Here is an 11,703-nt window from a genome sequence, read left to right on the forward strand (position 1 = left end):
TTCTGGCCATTTTGAGCCTGTAATTGAACCCACAAATGCTGATGCTCCAGATACTCAACTAGTCTAAAGAAGGCCAGTTTTATTGCTTCTTTAATCAGAACAACAGTTTTCAGCTGTGCTAACATAATTGCAGAAGGGTTTTCTAATGATCAATTTGCCTTTTAAAATGATTAACTTGGATTAGCTATCACAATGTGCCATTGGAAGATAGGAGTGATGGTTGCTGAAAATGGGCCTCTGTACGCCTATGTAGATATTCCATTAAAAATCTTCAGTTTCCAGCTACAATGGTCATTTACAACATTAACACTGTATTTCTGATCAATGTTATGTTATTTTCATGAACAAAAAGTGTACTTTTCTTTCAAAAACAAGGACATTTCTAAGTGACCCCAAACTTTTGAGCGATAGTGTGTATATAGTACATTTGTAAAGGATTCAGACCCTTCCCTTTTTCCACATTTTGTTACAGCCTTATTCTAAAATTGATCAAATATATTTTTTCCTCATCAATCTCATCAATGCCCATAACGATAAAGCAAAATAAAGTTTTTTATTAAAAAACAGAATTACTTTATTTACTTAACTATTCAGTCCCTTCTCTATGAGATTTGAAATTGAGCTCAGGTGCATCCTGTTTCCATTTATTATCCTTGAGATGTTTCTACAACTTGATTGGAGTCTACCTGTGGTAAATTCAATTGATTGGACATGATTTCGAAAGGCACACACCTGTCTATATAATGTCCCAGAGTTGACAGTGCATCTCAGAGCAAAAACCAAGCCATGAGGTCGACAGGATTGCGTTGAGGCACAGATCTGTGGAAGGGACTACCAAAACTGTATTAGCAGACCAATATAGTGATCTTTTTAGCGCAGGCAATTATCATTTTTGTACTTTCTTCATATCGACTAAGCCTGCAATTCATCTCTTGTGTAGGTGATTATTCCAATGAGAAAGAATAAACTTCAATCATTTTGCACATTTGCCACACATTACCAGGGCAAGGCTATACAGGCTAAATGTACAAATAAAACATCTCTGTGAGGGAACTTCTAACAATTCTCAGCAATATCCTGCAATTACAACAGGTCCCTGGCATTCAATAATATTATATGCGTGCCATGTGGCAGGCCTTAGGTTCGTGGAGAAATGCTATCATCTAGCGGTGAAAGTAGAACTTTACGCATGCCACAAAGCAGGCCAGTCGTGCGTGCGATCATCCCACCATTTACGACCAGAAGACAAGTACTCGCCATAGTCCTAAAATAACCATGACAATGGATATATCATCATCATCAGCAACATCATAATCATCTGCAACATCTAGTTCAATCATAGAACTTTGCAACATTTCAATATATTCACATCCATAGGCTATTCTTAAAGTTATGGGCATTTCCATTTGAGCATAATGGTAATAATGATTGATTCATTGGACACATTGAGTGACAATGAATAAAACTTAATCCAGAGATTTAATGATTGAGATCCAAGAATTATTATGACAACCTAGTCATCGGCCCATAAACAGATTGGATCTAAGTGTCTATATCTGTTTCTAGAAGCATCCTGCGCTTTCTACGGATTACAAAACGCGCAAAAAAAATCCCCAGTTTGATAAAGCGATCATGGGACATGAGAATCGGGTGACGGAGCACCACCAAAAGGCAGGAAGTGAGGGTGAGACGAAAAGTGTCGCTCTTTCACGGTTGTCATTAGTTACCACAGCCACAAAGTAAAAAAAACGGCTAGGCTATATTGTAAAAATTCATGAAAACACAAATGTGCTGTTTGGTCTTAATTTAAGGTTGGGCATGAGATTAAGTTTAGAATTAGATGTTAAGAAGATTAATTTTATAATGGGCGTGGTTTAGCCATAATTACAACGTTGTGGCTGTGTTAACTAGTAACGACCGTATTTTGTTATTAAGGCTAAACCCCGTCTATTTCTACAATTTATCTTCTTAAAATATGAATTTTAAACCTTAACCACACTGCTAACCTTATGCCTAACCCTCACCTTAGGAACAAAAAGCACATTTTTGTTTTCATGAATTTCTACAATATAGGCAATGACGACTTTGTGGCTGTGATAATTAGTGACAAACCTCTGGCCGGTAGGCAAGTCGTGCATGCGTACAAATAAGACTTGTCAAAGCAAAGCACAACACAACACAGCACAACCACAACTAATGTAAATGAATAGTCTTGATGTCAGTAATCCAGATATTTAATGGTTGAGATCCATGAATTATTAGGACAACATAGTAATCGTCCCATAAACAGATTGGATCTAAGTGTCTATATCTGTTTCTAGAAGCATCCTGCGCTTTCTACGGATTACAAAACGCGCGAAAAAAATCCAGTTTGATAAAGCGGTCATGGGGCATGAGAATCAGGTGACGGAGCACCACCAAAAGGCAGGACGTGAGGGTGAGAGGAAAAGTGTCGCTCTTTCACTGTTGTCACTAGTTACCACAGCAACAAAATTAAAAACCGTCTAGGCTATATTGTAAAAATGCATGAAAACAGACATGTGCTGCTTGGTCTTAATTTAAGGGTTAAGCATATGATTTGGTTTAAAATGAGATTTTAAGAAGATACATTTTTATAAATGGGCCATAAACAGATTTGATCTTGTGTCTATATATGTTTCTAGAAGCATCCTGCGCTTTCTACGGATTACCAAATGCAAATTTTTTAAAATTAATTTCTGCAATAGAGCCAATTTGGAGTTTGTGGGTGTGGTAATTGATGGCAATTCTCTTTCACCCAGATCACCAGACACACCACTTTGGTTGAATATGTTCTGAGCAATAAAGTGCATAAAGTGGTTCAATGCACTTTATTGCTCAGAACATATTCAACCAAAGTGGTGTGTCTGGTGATCTGGGTGAAAGAGAATTGCCTGACACAACATATCACCTTAAAGGTGTAATAATCATAGGCCTATATTTGATCATTTTCCTATTGGCTGGGCTCAGTAGCCTAGGGCGTGGGGCCAGTAACCGAAAGGTTGCTAGATCAAATCCCTGAGCTGACAGGAATCTGTTGATCTGCCCCTGAACAAGACACTGAATTTGTTCTTACCTGACTTGCCTAGTTAAATAAATAAAATACTGCACAATGATGAATAGGCCTACATAAACTAATATCATTTTTTATTGAACTAGGCAAATCAGTTACGAACAAATTCTTATTTACAAGGATGGCCTAGGAGCAGTGCCTTGTTCAGGGGTAGAATGACAGATTTTGACCTTGTCAGCTCGGGGATTCTATCTGGCAACCTTTCGGTTACTGACCCAACACTCTAACCACTAGGCTACCTGCCTAACTGTGTTTAGCCTAGATGCTTTTAGTATATTATCTTATGTCTTGATTTAATAATGCTGTTTGTCAAAGTAGGCCAAATCAACCGACTTATTCTACACACAACACAAGTATAGGGCACATAGCTTTATACATTGGCCACATCTCCTTATAGCCTAAGTCATTTGGGCACTAGAACAAAGTGCATGGTCATGGTATTTTTATTTGCCCACCTGCATATGAATTTACAATGTGGATACCTGCCTACAGTAGTCTAGCGCTCTGATTTAAACCAAATATATTCCTCACAATTTTATATGACTAAATAACAGTAATAGAGTTGGTCCATGCTATGGGAATCCAATGTGGACGATTTTGACAGAATATAAATATCCGTAAACCCCCTCTTCAAATATCAAGTATTAATCGAGGTCAAAATGTTTAAAGTCCCGGCACAGGTGCTCTTCAAGTCTAGAGCTCAGTCCAGTTAAATTGTGGTCCGATGATGCTGATCTCACCCTGCAACATGGTCTCAGAGCATTTCGTATTATTCTATATATAAATCCGAGGCACGTATGGGATGTATTAATTTGTGGATGTCTATCATCGATTTCTTATGATATGTTACGAATTACAATTGGTACAATATGTTACGAATTTACAAACATATGACATGTTACAAATTCCAATTTGTTGTTGCTGGCTTTAGGTAGGTGACTAACTCTAGCTAGCACTCGGGTTTAGGGGTTATAAGGTTAGGAGTTAAATTAAAGGGTTAAGTTTAGGGGAAAGGTTAGCTAACATGCTCAGTAGTTGTCAAGTAGCAAAAAAGTAGTAAGTAGTTGCTAATTAGCTAAAATGCTAAAGTTGTCCGTGATGGGATTTGAACAAACAACCTTTGGGTTGCTAGATGTTCCCGTTATTACAACCAACCACCCACTCTATCTTCTATAACCATACATATCAAATGTAACATATAGTAAATAGAGTATACCAGATTTACGTTTATTATGTTACGTCTAGTCTATGAGACCAGTCTGCACGCGGGGAATTCCCGTATGGAAAGTGCCTTGTCATACCTCGGCCTTCCATTTCACCCTTTGGCGTCGCGTCCCACCCATTTGTTTACATTACCTTGCCTTTTGCGCACAATAACAGAAGGCGACTAGAGCTTTGTCATTTAGAACGGTGGACTTCCCCCCCGATGCCGAACCAAAACCTTGTGATTGGCTAGACCGAAGTATAAATATTACACCAGCCGTCGTATTAAGGTTCATACGCGGAACTGTACCCAGAACAGCGAGACGCACTGACACCTTACAGTGGATCCGGCCTTTAACATTTTAACTGCGCAACAATTTTTTTTACAGCGAATTGGGCTGAAAGTAAGTCGTGAGAAGACTCGACTATGTCTATGACCGTGAAAGCCTATCTCCTTGGGAAGGAACACATGCCGAAAGAAATTCGTCGCTTTGCCGTCGACCAAGATGTTTCAACGAGTTTTGAGTATTTGAATCGAAAGGTTGTTGATGTTTTCTCAACACTGCGAAATGTCCCCTACCAAATGTTTTACAAAGGTAAGCCTATACTGTCAGTGTTTCATTATAGGCCTATGGTACAGTGTTTTCGATCGTGTTATTGTCGTCAATATTTCTGGCGGTAATTTTGTTGTAATATTCCATACAAAGTACTTCACGACTACAGTAAAGTTATTGCGCACGTTACTACCTAGTTTACTTGAGTAGGCCTATCAACTGATTAATGTCGTGTCATAGGCCTAGACCAAAGTGCGTCAAGAAGTTAAGTGAAATAATCTGCTGACTGAAAGCTTCAATAACAGGAGTGAGTTTGACGAATAACAGTATAGATATCAAGATGACAATTTGTCTTTATGCACCAGAAAAAATCTGATACACAGAACATTATTGAAGTCTACATTTGACATTGCATTTCATAGTGAATGTCAGATCGAGAGTGAGCAGCAAATAGGCTCTGTTACATGTAGGCCTACCATTAGTTCATAGTGGACTAATATATATATATATAACGGTAACTTAGCAACAGATGGCATTAACCCAGAAAATAAAACAAATTCTGTAAGAGCTCTCCACCCAAACAGGGAATCTAGGTTGACCAAATTCATACAGTAGTATTATTGACTGGTACCACATCACTAAATGTATGTTTTCCATATTGGGTATCAGGGTTGGGGTCAATTCCATTACAACTCAGTCAAACCAGGAAATTAATTGTATTTCAATACATGACTTGAAATGAATGTATTGAAAAAATTTGGGGATTTTCAATAACTGAACTGGAAATTGACAAATGTTGGTCTGCGCACAACACCTTTGTAACAACAGTATTCCCTTAACCTGTTTTAAATCAAATAAGCCAGTGAGGATAAGCTGTGGACAGATTTCCTTACTAGTGAACTCATACTGCTATTATCTAATCATCTGGCCTAGATAAGGAGCTGACAGCAAACAATGGCTTGTGAAACACGTGAGGAGATCAGTGTGTGACAACGTATTATCTTTTTTCTTTCCCTTGTACCCAGACGAGGACGGTGACATGATTGCCTTCTCCACCGACGATGAGCTCATCATGGGCCTCACCTGCATCAAGGACGACACCTTCCGCCTCTTCATCAAGGGTGAGTCTTTTGTGATCAAAGATGGTGCATTTTCATATATAATATATAAAGATTAATCCGTCTGGTATTAATGTGTAATGCACCAAGTCATCATTACCACTATTATAATGATATAGCATTCTCATTGTTACTGAAACATTGTAGTTATTAACACCTACCCGCATATCCTTTTTTTCTTTCCCTTACAGAGAAGAAGGAGCACAGGCGCGAGTTCCCTCCTTTCGCCTTCCCGGGCGGTGTCCCTCCTTTCGCCTTTCCCCCTCACCCTGGAGCACCCCATATGGGGCCCCCTCCACCCCATGGCCCACCACCTCATGGTCATGGCCCTCACGGGCCCCCCATGGTGCACCCCAACGTGACCTGTGATGAATGCGAGGGCCCGGTGGCAGGGACCCGTTTCAAGTGCACTGTGTGCTCCAACTACGACCTATGCTCCCCGTGCCAGGCCAAGGGGCTCCACAAGGAGCATGTCCTCCTACCCATCTGGCACCCCTTCAACAACACATTTGAGGTGAGACACATGTTTATTTCTTGTGCTTTAAAGTGGATATTCTTGCAGATACACATCTGAGCAATTTAAAACTCCATTGGAATTGGGAGGGGGGGACATATCTGTGTGGTTAGGGAGAGAAAAATGGCCTCTATACTTTGATCTTGTTCTTCTACACAGTGGTTCCCTCGTGGGAAGTGGATGCGGAAGATGAGACACTGCATGTGGGCTCAGGCCCAAAGCCAGGCCCAGCCTGGTCCCTCTGGGTCCCAGCCTGGTCCCTCTGGGTCCCAGCCAGGCCAGGCGGCCCCCGAAGACAGTCAGCCATCCTCTGATGCCTCATCTGCTTCCTCCCAGCAGTCCCAGGCCAATATGGATTACCTAAAGAACATTGGAGAAGGGGTGGCAGCCATGCTTAGCCCACTGGGTAAGACCAAGTGAAAAGTGCCATATAAAAAAGTAATTTATCAATCCATTATTAGAAATCTACTGACTACTCTAAATTTGAAAGAACTGAAATTGCTTACTTAGCTCTCCATGTTGCCTGCAGGTATCGATGTGGATATTGACGTGGAGCACGAGGGGAAGAGGACCAAGGTGATGACCCCCAACCCGACCCCACCCAGGTCAGGAGGTCACCCCGGTGCTAGGAGTGACAACGGGACAGGGGGGTCTGAGGGAGCAGGGGCAAACGAGGGAGACATGGAGGTGGACGAACTGAGCAGCCTGGGGAGCGCCAGTGGTTTGGCTAAGGTATGACACGCTGCTTTACAACTTAATTACTTGATAATCAAAGTAAAAAAATCTGTTTCATTTTAATTAATGATACTTAATCAGTTAATGGTGAAGAATAACATTGCCTGTCAGATGGTGTGTGTTGTTAAATGATGTATCTCTATATGTGCAGGGTGGTAAAGACGCTGGGGGCAGTGGTGACGAGGAATGGACTCACGTGACCTCCAAGGAGGTGGACCCCTCTACTGGAGAGCTCCAGTCTCTCAGGGTGGGTCAGGAGGGCTCACTGGAAGCCCTAGGGTCCCTCACCCCTTCCCAGGGTCCCTCACAGGAACCACTGAAGTCCCTCACTCTCGCTGAGGCCGCAGCCTACCCCCACTTGCCTCAAGGTACGATAGTTTGAGAATTCTCATATCCTCCATCCCTAGTATTAATTGTAGTGATTCCTTATCCTCCTTGCTAGTAGTAACCACTTCAGTCAGTGGTAGTTATATCCCGAGTTGTGGTTTCAGTTAGGGATAGGTGTCATAGTTTTGACTTTAGCTCAAGGTTCTTATATCCCTGACTACACCTGGTACAGTAGTATTGACTAGTAGAAGTTACTTACATCAGCGTTTGACCCTCCACTGTGTCCAGATGCAGACCCACGCCTGGTGGAGTCGCTGTCCCAGATGCTGTCCATGGGCTTCACAGACGAGGGTGGCTGGCTCACCCGTCTTCTCCACACCAAGGACTGTGACGTTGGGGCCGCCCTGGACACCATCCACTACTCCAAACCCCCCCAGAAGTAAAGGGGCCTAAACAAAGAACCCTAAGGCACACCACTCCATCCTCTTATCATAGCCATTTCACCAATACTGCCTTCTCTTCTGTCCCCCTAATCTATTTCACAGCTCTCTGGCAATTAGTACCTCAAGCAATAATAGTCTATTAGATCTGAATATGTAATGGGAAATCTCTTGCTCTTTTAAGATATCTTGTACTGACACTTAAGTATAAAGGATTTACTAATCAGGTATTTATCGTAATTATAATGACTTTCTATAACCGTTAAGATGCATGGGTTCATTTTTAAATTGTATTGAAAAAAAGCAGTAAAAAATGTTAACCAACATATAGTATCAGAATATTAACTCGAGCTAGTACCAAGCAAGTTATCAAGTTATGATTCTTACACATTACTTAGTGTTATTGCCAGACGTATAAACTGTCATGTCCATTATCGGTGTCAACAGCATCAAGTGAAGGGTGTGAATCATGACTGTAACACTGAAAACATTTCTCTCCCTGTCAAGACCAAATAAAATACTTCTGCAAAGAAACTGTATTGTCATTGGATTTTCATACTGTCATTAAATACATAGTTTAATCATTTATTGCAACCATGAACTATTAGACAAAATCCAGAGATTAATGCGTTAAATGTTAATTACAAAACATTCAGACTTGTTTAGAGTAAGCCACTTCGTCTATAGATGCACAAAAAGAGCACCCATTACATGGCTTTTAAAATGTGTCATCAAAGTCGTCATCCGTGTAGAACATGGTCCCCAGAGAGAGGGTGGGGCATGGGTGCTTGGTGGGCGGGGGCTGATGACAGACTGGTGCTTTGACCTCCTCAGGTAACGTCATATGGGCAGGACCTCCTTCGCTATAGGATGCCTCCCCAAATCCACAACGGGGGGTAGTCGACTTCAGCCTATCAAATGTCTTTCTGGTGCTCCTCCCCAGAAAACCACTACCCCCACCTAGCCCAGCCAATTTGGAAAAACCACTACAGGCCGGTTGTCCAAAAGGGTTCTGGTTTTTGAGCACCACATTAGGAACATTTGAGAACATTGAACCAGTGGTTTGGAACTCATCCATATGCATTGTACTACCACTCCAGTTGGTCTCATCTTCCTCAGGAGAGGCAGTAAGGAACTGGGCCCATTTGGAGGTCTGTGACACTGCAGTACCCGAGGATCCAGAAGGTTGCGAGGTCGTCGCTGCATTTGCTCTGTAGGGGACTGAGGTTGAAGAGAGTTTGCTGCTGGTAGTTGAGGGTGGTTCAATTACAGTAGGGGGTTTGCTGTAAGCCGGGACTGGTGGTCTGCAGGGAGCTGACTGTTTGGGAGACCACTGTACAGGGGCCAATGAGCTGGGGGGTCTGTTGTGTTGTGGTGTCTGTGGTAAAAAGCAAACCAGAGAAAGCATATTAGTTAGTACAGACTGCTTGGACATGTGCTGGTATGAATTAGCTTTAGCTGCTTACATTAGCCGACTTCCCTTTCGTCCTCCAGCCTTGTGTAGGAGGCATGGTGTCCTCTTCTCCACTGTGATATCCCCTCCCCTCATTCTCCCCTCGACCTCTCTTCCTCTTTCTGTTGGCCCACATTAATAATCCATGCTGTCACAAATACCTATGCTCAATCTAAACACAGAGTCTGTCATACAGTGAAGGGTTAGAAGTTATTTTTACAGAAAATAAAAAATCACATTGAAGTGGACTGAATGGTCAACTTTGACAATGATGAGTGGTGCTGTTGGTTTCTCAGGTATGGTTTTGGATCGGTGTTTTAGAATGGTGGCCAATTGATCCTCGGATGACCCTGTCAGATGACACTGGTGTTATTGAGAATCAGGAGGGTGTAGACAACAGTGGGTTGTCAACATGTAGGCCACTGTTTAGGCACAAACTTGTACAGACGTAACAAAATAATTAGCCTGACATGAGTCATGGGCATACCTGACATTTATGTTGCCTTGGAGATGGTTTCTGTCCATGTAAACATTCTCCTCTTCCTCAGCTTCTTCTTGACCTGCCCCTTCATCGCTCGTCTGCAGGTATTTACCCCAGCGACTCCCATTAGCCTCTTCTGCCTACAGGAATACAATTATTAATTTACTGGTATTTTGAATGGTAAACAATGTTTTCTTATGATATTCAATGGACAACATGGATTATTGGTTAGGGCTGCTGCCCTAAAACTGCATGTTCAGTTTGTGCCCAACTGCCCATGCCTACATTCAATTGACTGTGTCAAATACATTTGTTTGTGTCCCAAAAAAAGTGATGGGCAATAACAATGGTGGGAACTCACAATCTGGTTACAACACTCCTGAGCTTTTTCTACAACCTCTTCTTCAGCCACATCATCCACCTCCTCCCTATCACAAATAATAAAGAAAGAGATATAGCATGATATAGTTCATTTAAGCTCACATTTTGCACCTCATCTGGAAGTTAAGCTAGGGGGAAATGACATACAGGGCATATGTGGATCCAAGTCTTCACACAACACCCAAACAGGAGTGGCAGTGTATACAGATAAATACATTCCACAGTAATAATCTTTTGACTTCCATTTCCGCCTAGGCCTATTTAAATTCAGTAATGCAAATCATAGGGCTGAAATGGGATGCTCTGTACACTGCTTGCTTGCTTCCTCCCTGTCAGGGTGGAGTAGACAGTGTTGAGAGTGATGCTATTTTTTCCTCCAACATGTAAATATCAGAAGAGTTACCATCGTGACCAGGCTCTCTGGTCCTGCTCTTCAAGTATCTCTCCACGCCTGGCATTGGCCTTCTGAACATGACGTCTGCAATCCACTCCAGAGCCACGACCAAACTCCTGGAAAGGTTACATAATAGACACGTAGGCCTTGTTCGAGTGCATCAAAACCGTGATTTATCATGGGTAAGTTGTGACTGACTTACAAATAATAATGAGTCATTATTTATGATTATTTGTATATCAGTCACTCACTGGCTGCAATGTCGAACAAACCCATTATTATTATTTATTTTTACAAATACTTTCGTTGTTGTGGTTCGAACAAATCATTAGCTGGCTTACCTTAATGACCGACTGCTTTTCCCCACACAGCTTGCAGTTCCATTTTTTGCTCTTTTTAACCTGCAATTAAGTGCGCAAATATGTTTACACGTGCAAAGCAAGTTTGAAGATAGCTAGCTAACAGGTTAGCAACATTGCTAACTAGAAAGATAGCTCCTTCTACAACTAGCAAACTTAAGTTACCTGTTGCACTTGGTAGGTTTGGCAAGAACAGCATCTTAGGACATGAAATTCCTGAACCATGTTCCTTGTTTTAGTTGTAGTAGCTAGCTAAAAACGACTAGTTTGAGATTTTGCCGGGAATGTTTTGAAAAACTATCGAATGAGGAAACGTGACGTCATACGTCAGGTAAAAATAAAATGTTGTATTGGTCACATACACGTATTTAGCGGACGTTTTTGCTGGTGTTGCGAAACGCGTGCATTCCTAGTTCCAACCGTGCAGTCGTACATAGGAGCTTGAAGCAGAACTACCATATGTCGGCGCCATTTTATTGGAGCAGAACACAATCAACTATATTGAGCGCCCTCTGGCATTGGCTAAGTGCAGTTATTAAATGGACGCAAGCATGAAGATATAGTAAGTACTATGTTGTTCAATTAAGCAATAAGGCCCTTAGCCATGGTATATTGGCCATATGCCACCAACCCCCGAGTAGCCTTATTGCTAT

The 11,703-nt window shown here is 41.7% G+C and overlaps 2 protein-coding genes across 3 annotated transcripts; one reads left to right on the plus strand and one right to left on the minus strand.

The window, feature by feature from the left end:
• The first annotated feature begins 4,317 nt into the window (after positions 1–4,317).
• Positions 4,318–8,516, plus strand: LOC139391242 (sequestosome 1). The gene is made up of 7 exons (XM_071138890.1): positions 4,318–4,890; positions 5,874–5,969; positions 6,158–6,480; positions 6,640–6,886; positions 7,010–7,212; positions 7,367–7,583; positions 7,831–8,516. Exons 1-7 carry the CDS (start codon positions 4,722–4,724, stop codon positions 7,983–7,985), a joined length of 1,410 nt encoding a protein of 469 aa, XP_070994991.1. The 5' UTR covers positions 4,318–4,721; the 3' UTR covers positions 7,986–8,516.
• A 3-nt stretch (positions 8,517–8,519) lies between these two features.
• LOC139391243 (MRN complex interacting protein) lies at positions 8,520–11,540 on the minus strand. Of its 2 annotated transcripts, none has more exons than XM_071138891.1 (7): positions 11,216–11,540; positions 11,033–11,092; positions 10,701–10,807; positions 10,278–10,344; positions 9,923–10,056; positions 9,449–9,557; positions 8,520–9,360 (listed from the first exon to the last, which is right to left on the minus strand). In XM_071138891.1, the coding sequence occupies exons 1-7, from the start codon at positions 11,273–11,275 to the stop codon at positions 8,701–8,703; spliced, it is 1,197 nt and encodes a 398-aa protein (XP_070994992.1). In that variant the 5' UTR covers positions 11,276–11,540; the 3' UTR covers positions 8,520–8,700. The 2 variants fall into 2 exon arrangements, with proteins under 2 accessions (XP_070994992.1, XP_070994993.1); XM_071138892.1 differs by having other exon boundaries at positions 8,611–9,360; positions 9,449–9,551; positions 11,216–11,442.
• Between the last annotated feature and the right edge of the window lie 163 nt (positions 11,541–11,703).

Source organism: Oncorhynchus clarkii, chromosome 31 (assembly GCF_045791955.1).
Source record: "Oncorhynchus clarkii lewisi isolate Uvic-CL-2024 chromosome 31, UVic_Ocla_1.0, whole genome shotgun sequence".
In the NCBI taxonomy this organism is placed as follows: Eukaryota; Metazoa; Chordata; class Actinopteri; order Salmoniformes; family Salmonidae; genus Oncorhynchus; species Oncorhynchus clarkii.

What these genes read in the sequence shown, in the direction of transcription:
- LOC139391242 (XM_071138890.1), top strand. Translation starts at nt 4,722, where the DNA reads ATGTCTATGACCGTGAAAGCCTATCTCCTTGGGAAGGAACACATGCCG. An exon ending in CTTCCGCCTCTTCATCAAGG is followed by an intron (nt 5,970 to 6,157) that starts GTGAGTCTTTTG and finishes TTTCCCTTACAG; the next exon opens with AGAAGAAGGAGCACAGGCGC. An exon ending in CTACCCCCACTTGCCTCAAG is followed by an intron (nt 7,584 to 7,830) that starts GTACGATAGTTT and finishes CACTGTGTCCAG; the next exon opens with ATGCAGACCCACGCCTGGTG.
- LOC139391243 (XM_071138891.1), bottom strand. Translation starts at nt 11,275, where the DNA reads ATGGTTCAGGAATTTCATGTCCTAAGATGCTGTTCTTGCCAAACCTAC. An exon ending in AAACCTACCAAGTGCAACAG is followed by an intron (nt 11,093 to 11,215) that starts GTAACTTAAGTT and finishes ACTTAATTGCAG; the next exon opens with GTTAAAAAGAGCAAAAAATG. An exon ending in AGGAGTGTTGTAACCAGATT is followed by an intron (nt 10,057 to 10,277) that starts GTGAGTTCCCAC and finishes GTATTCCTGTAG; the next exon opens with GCAGAAGAGGCTAATGGGAG.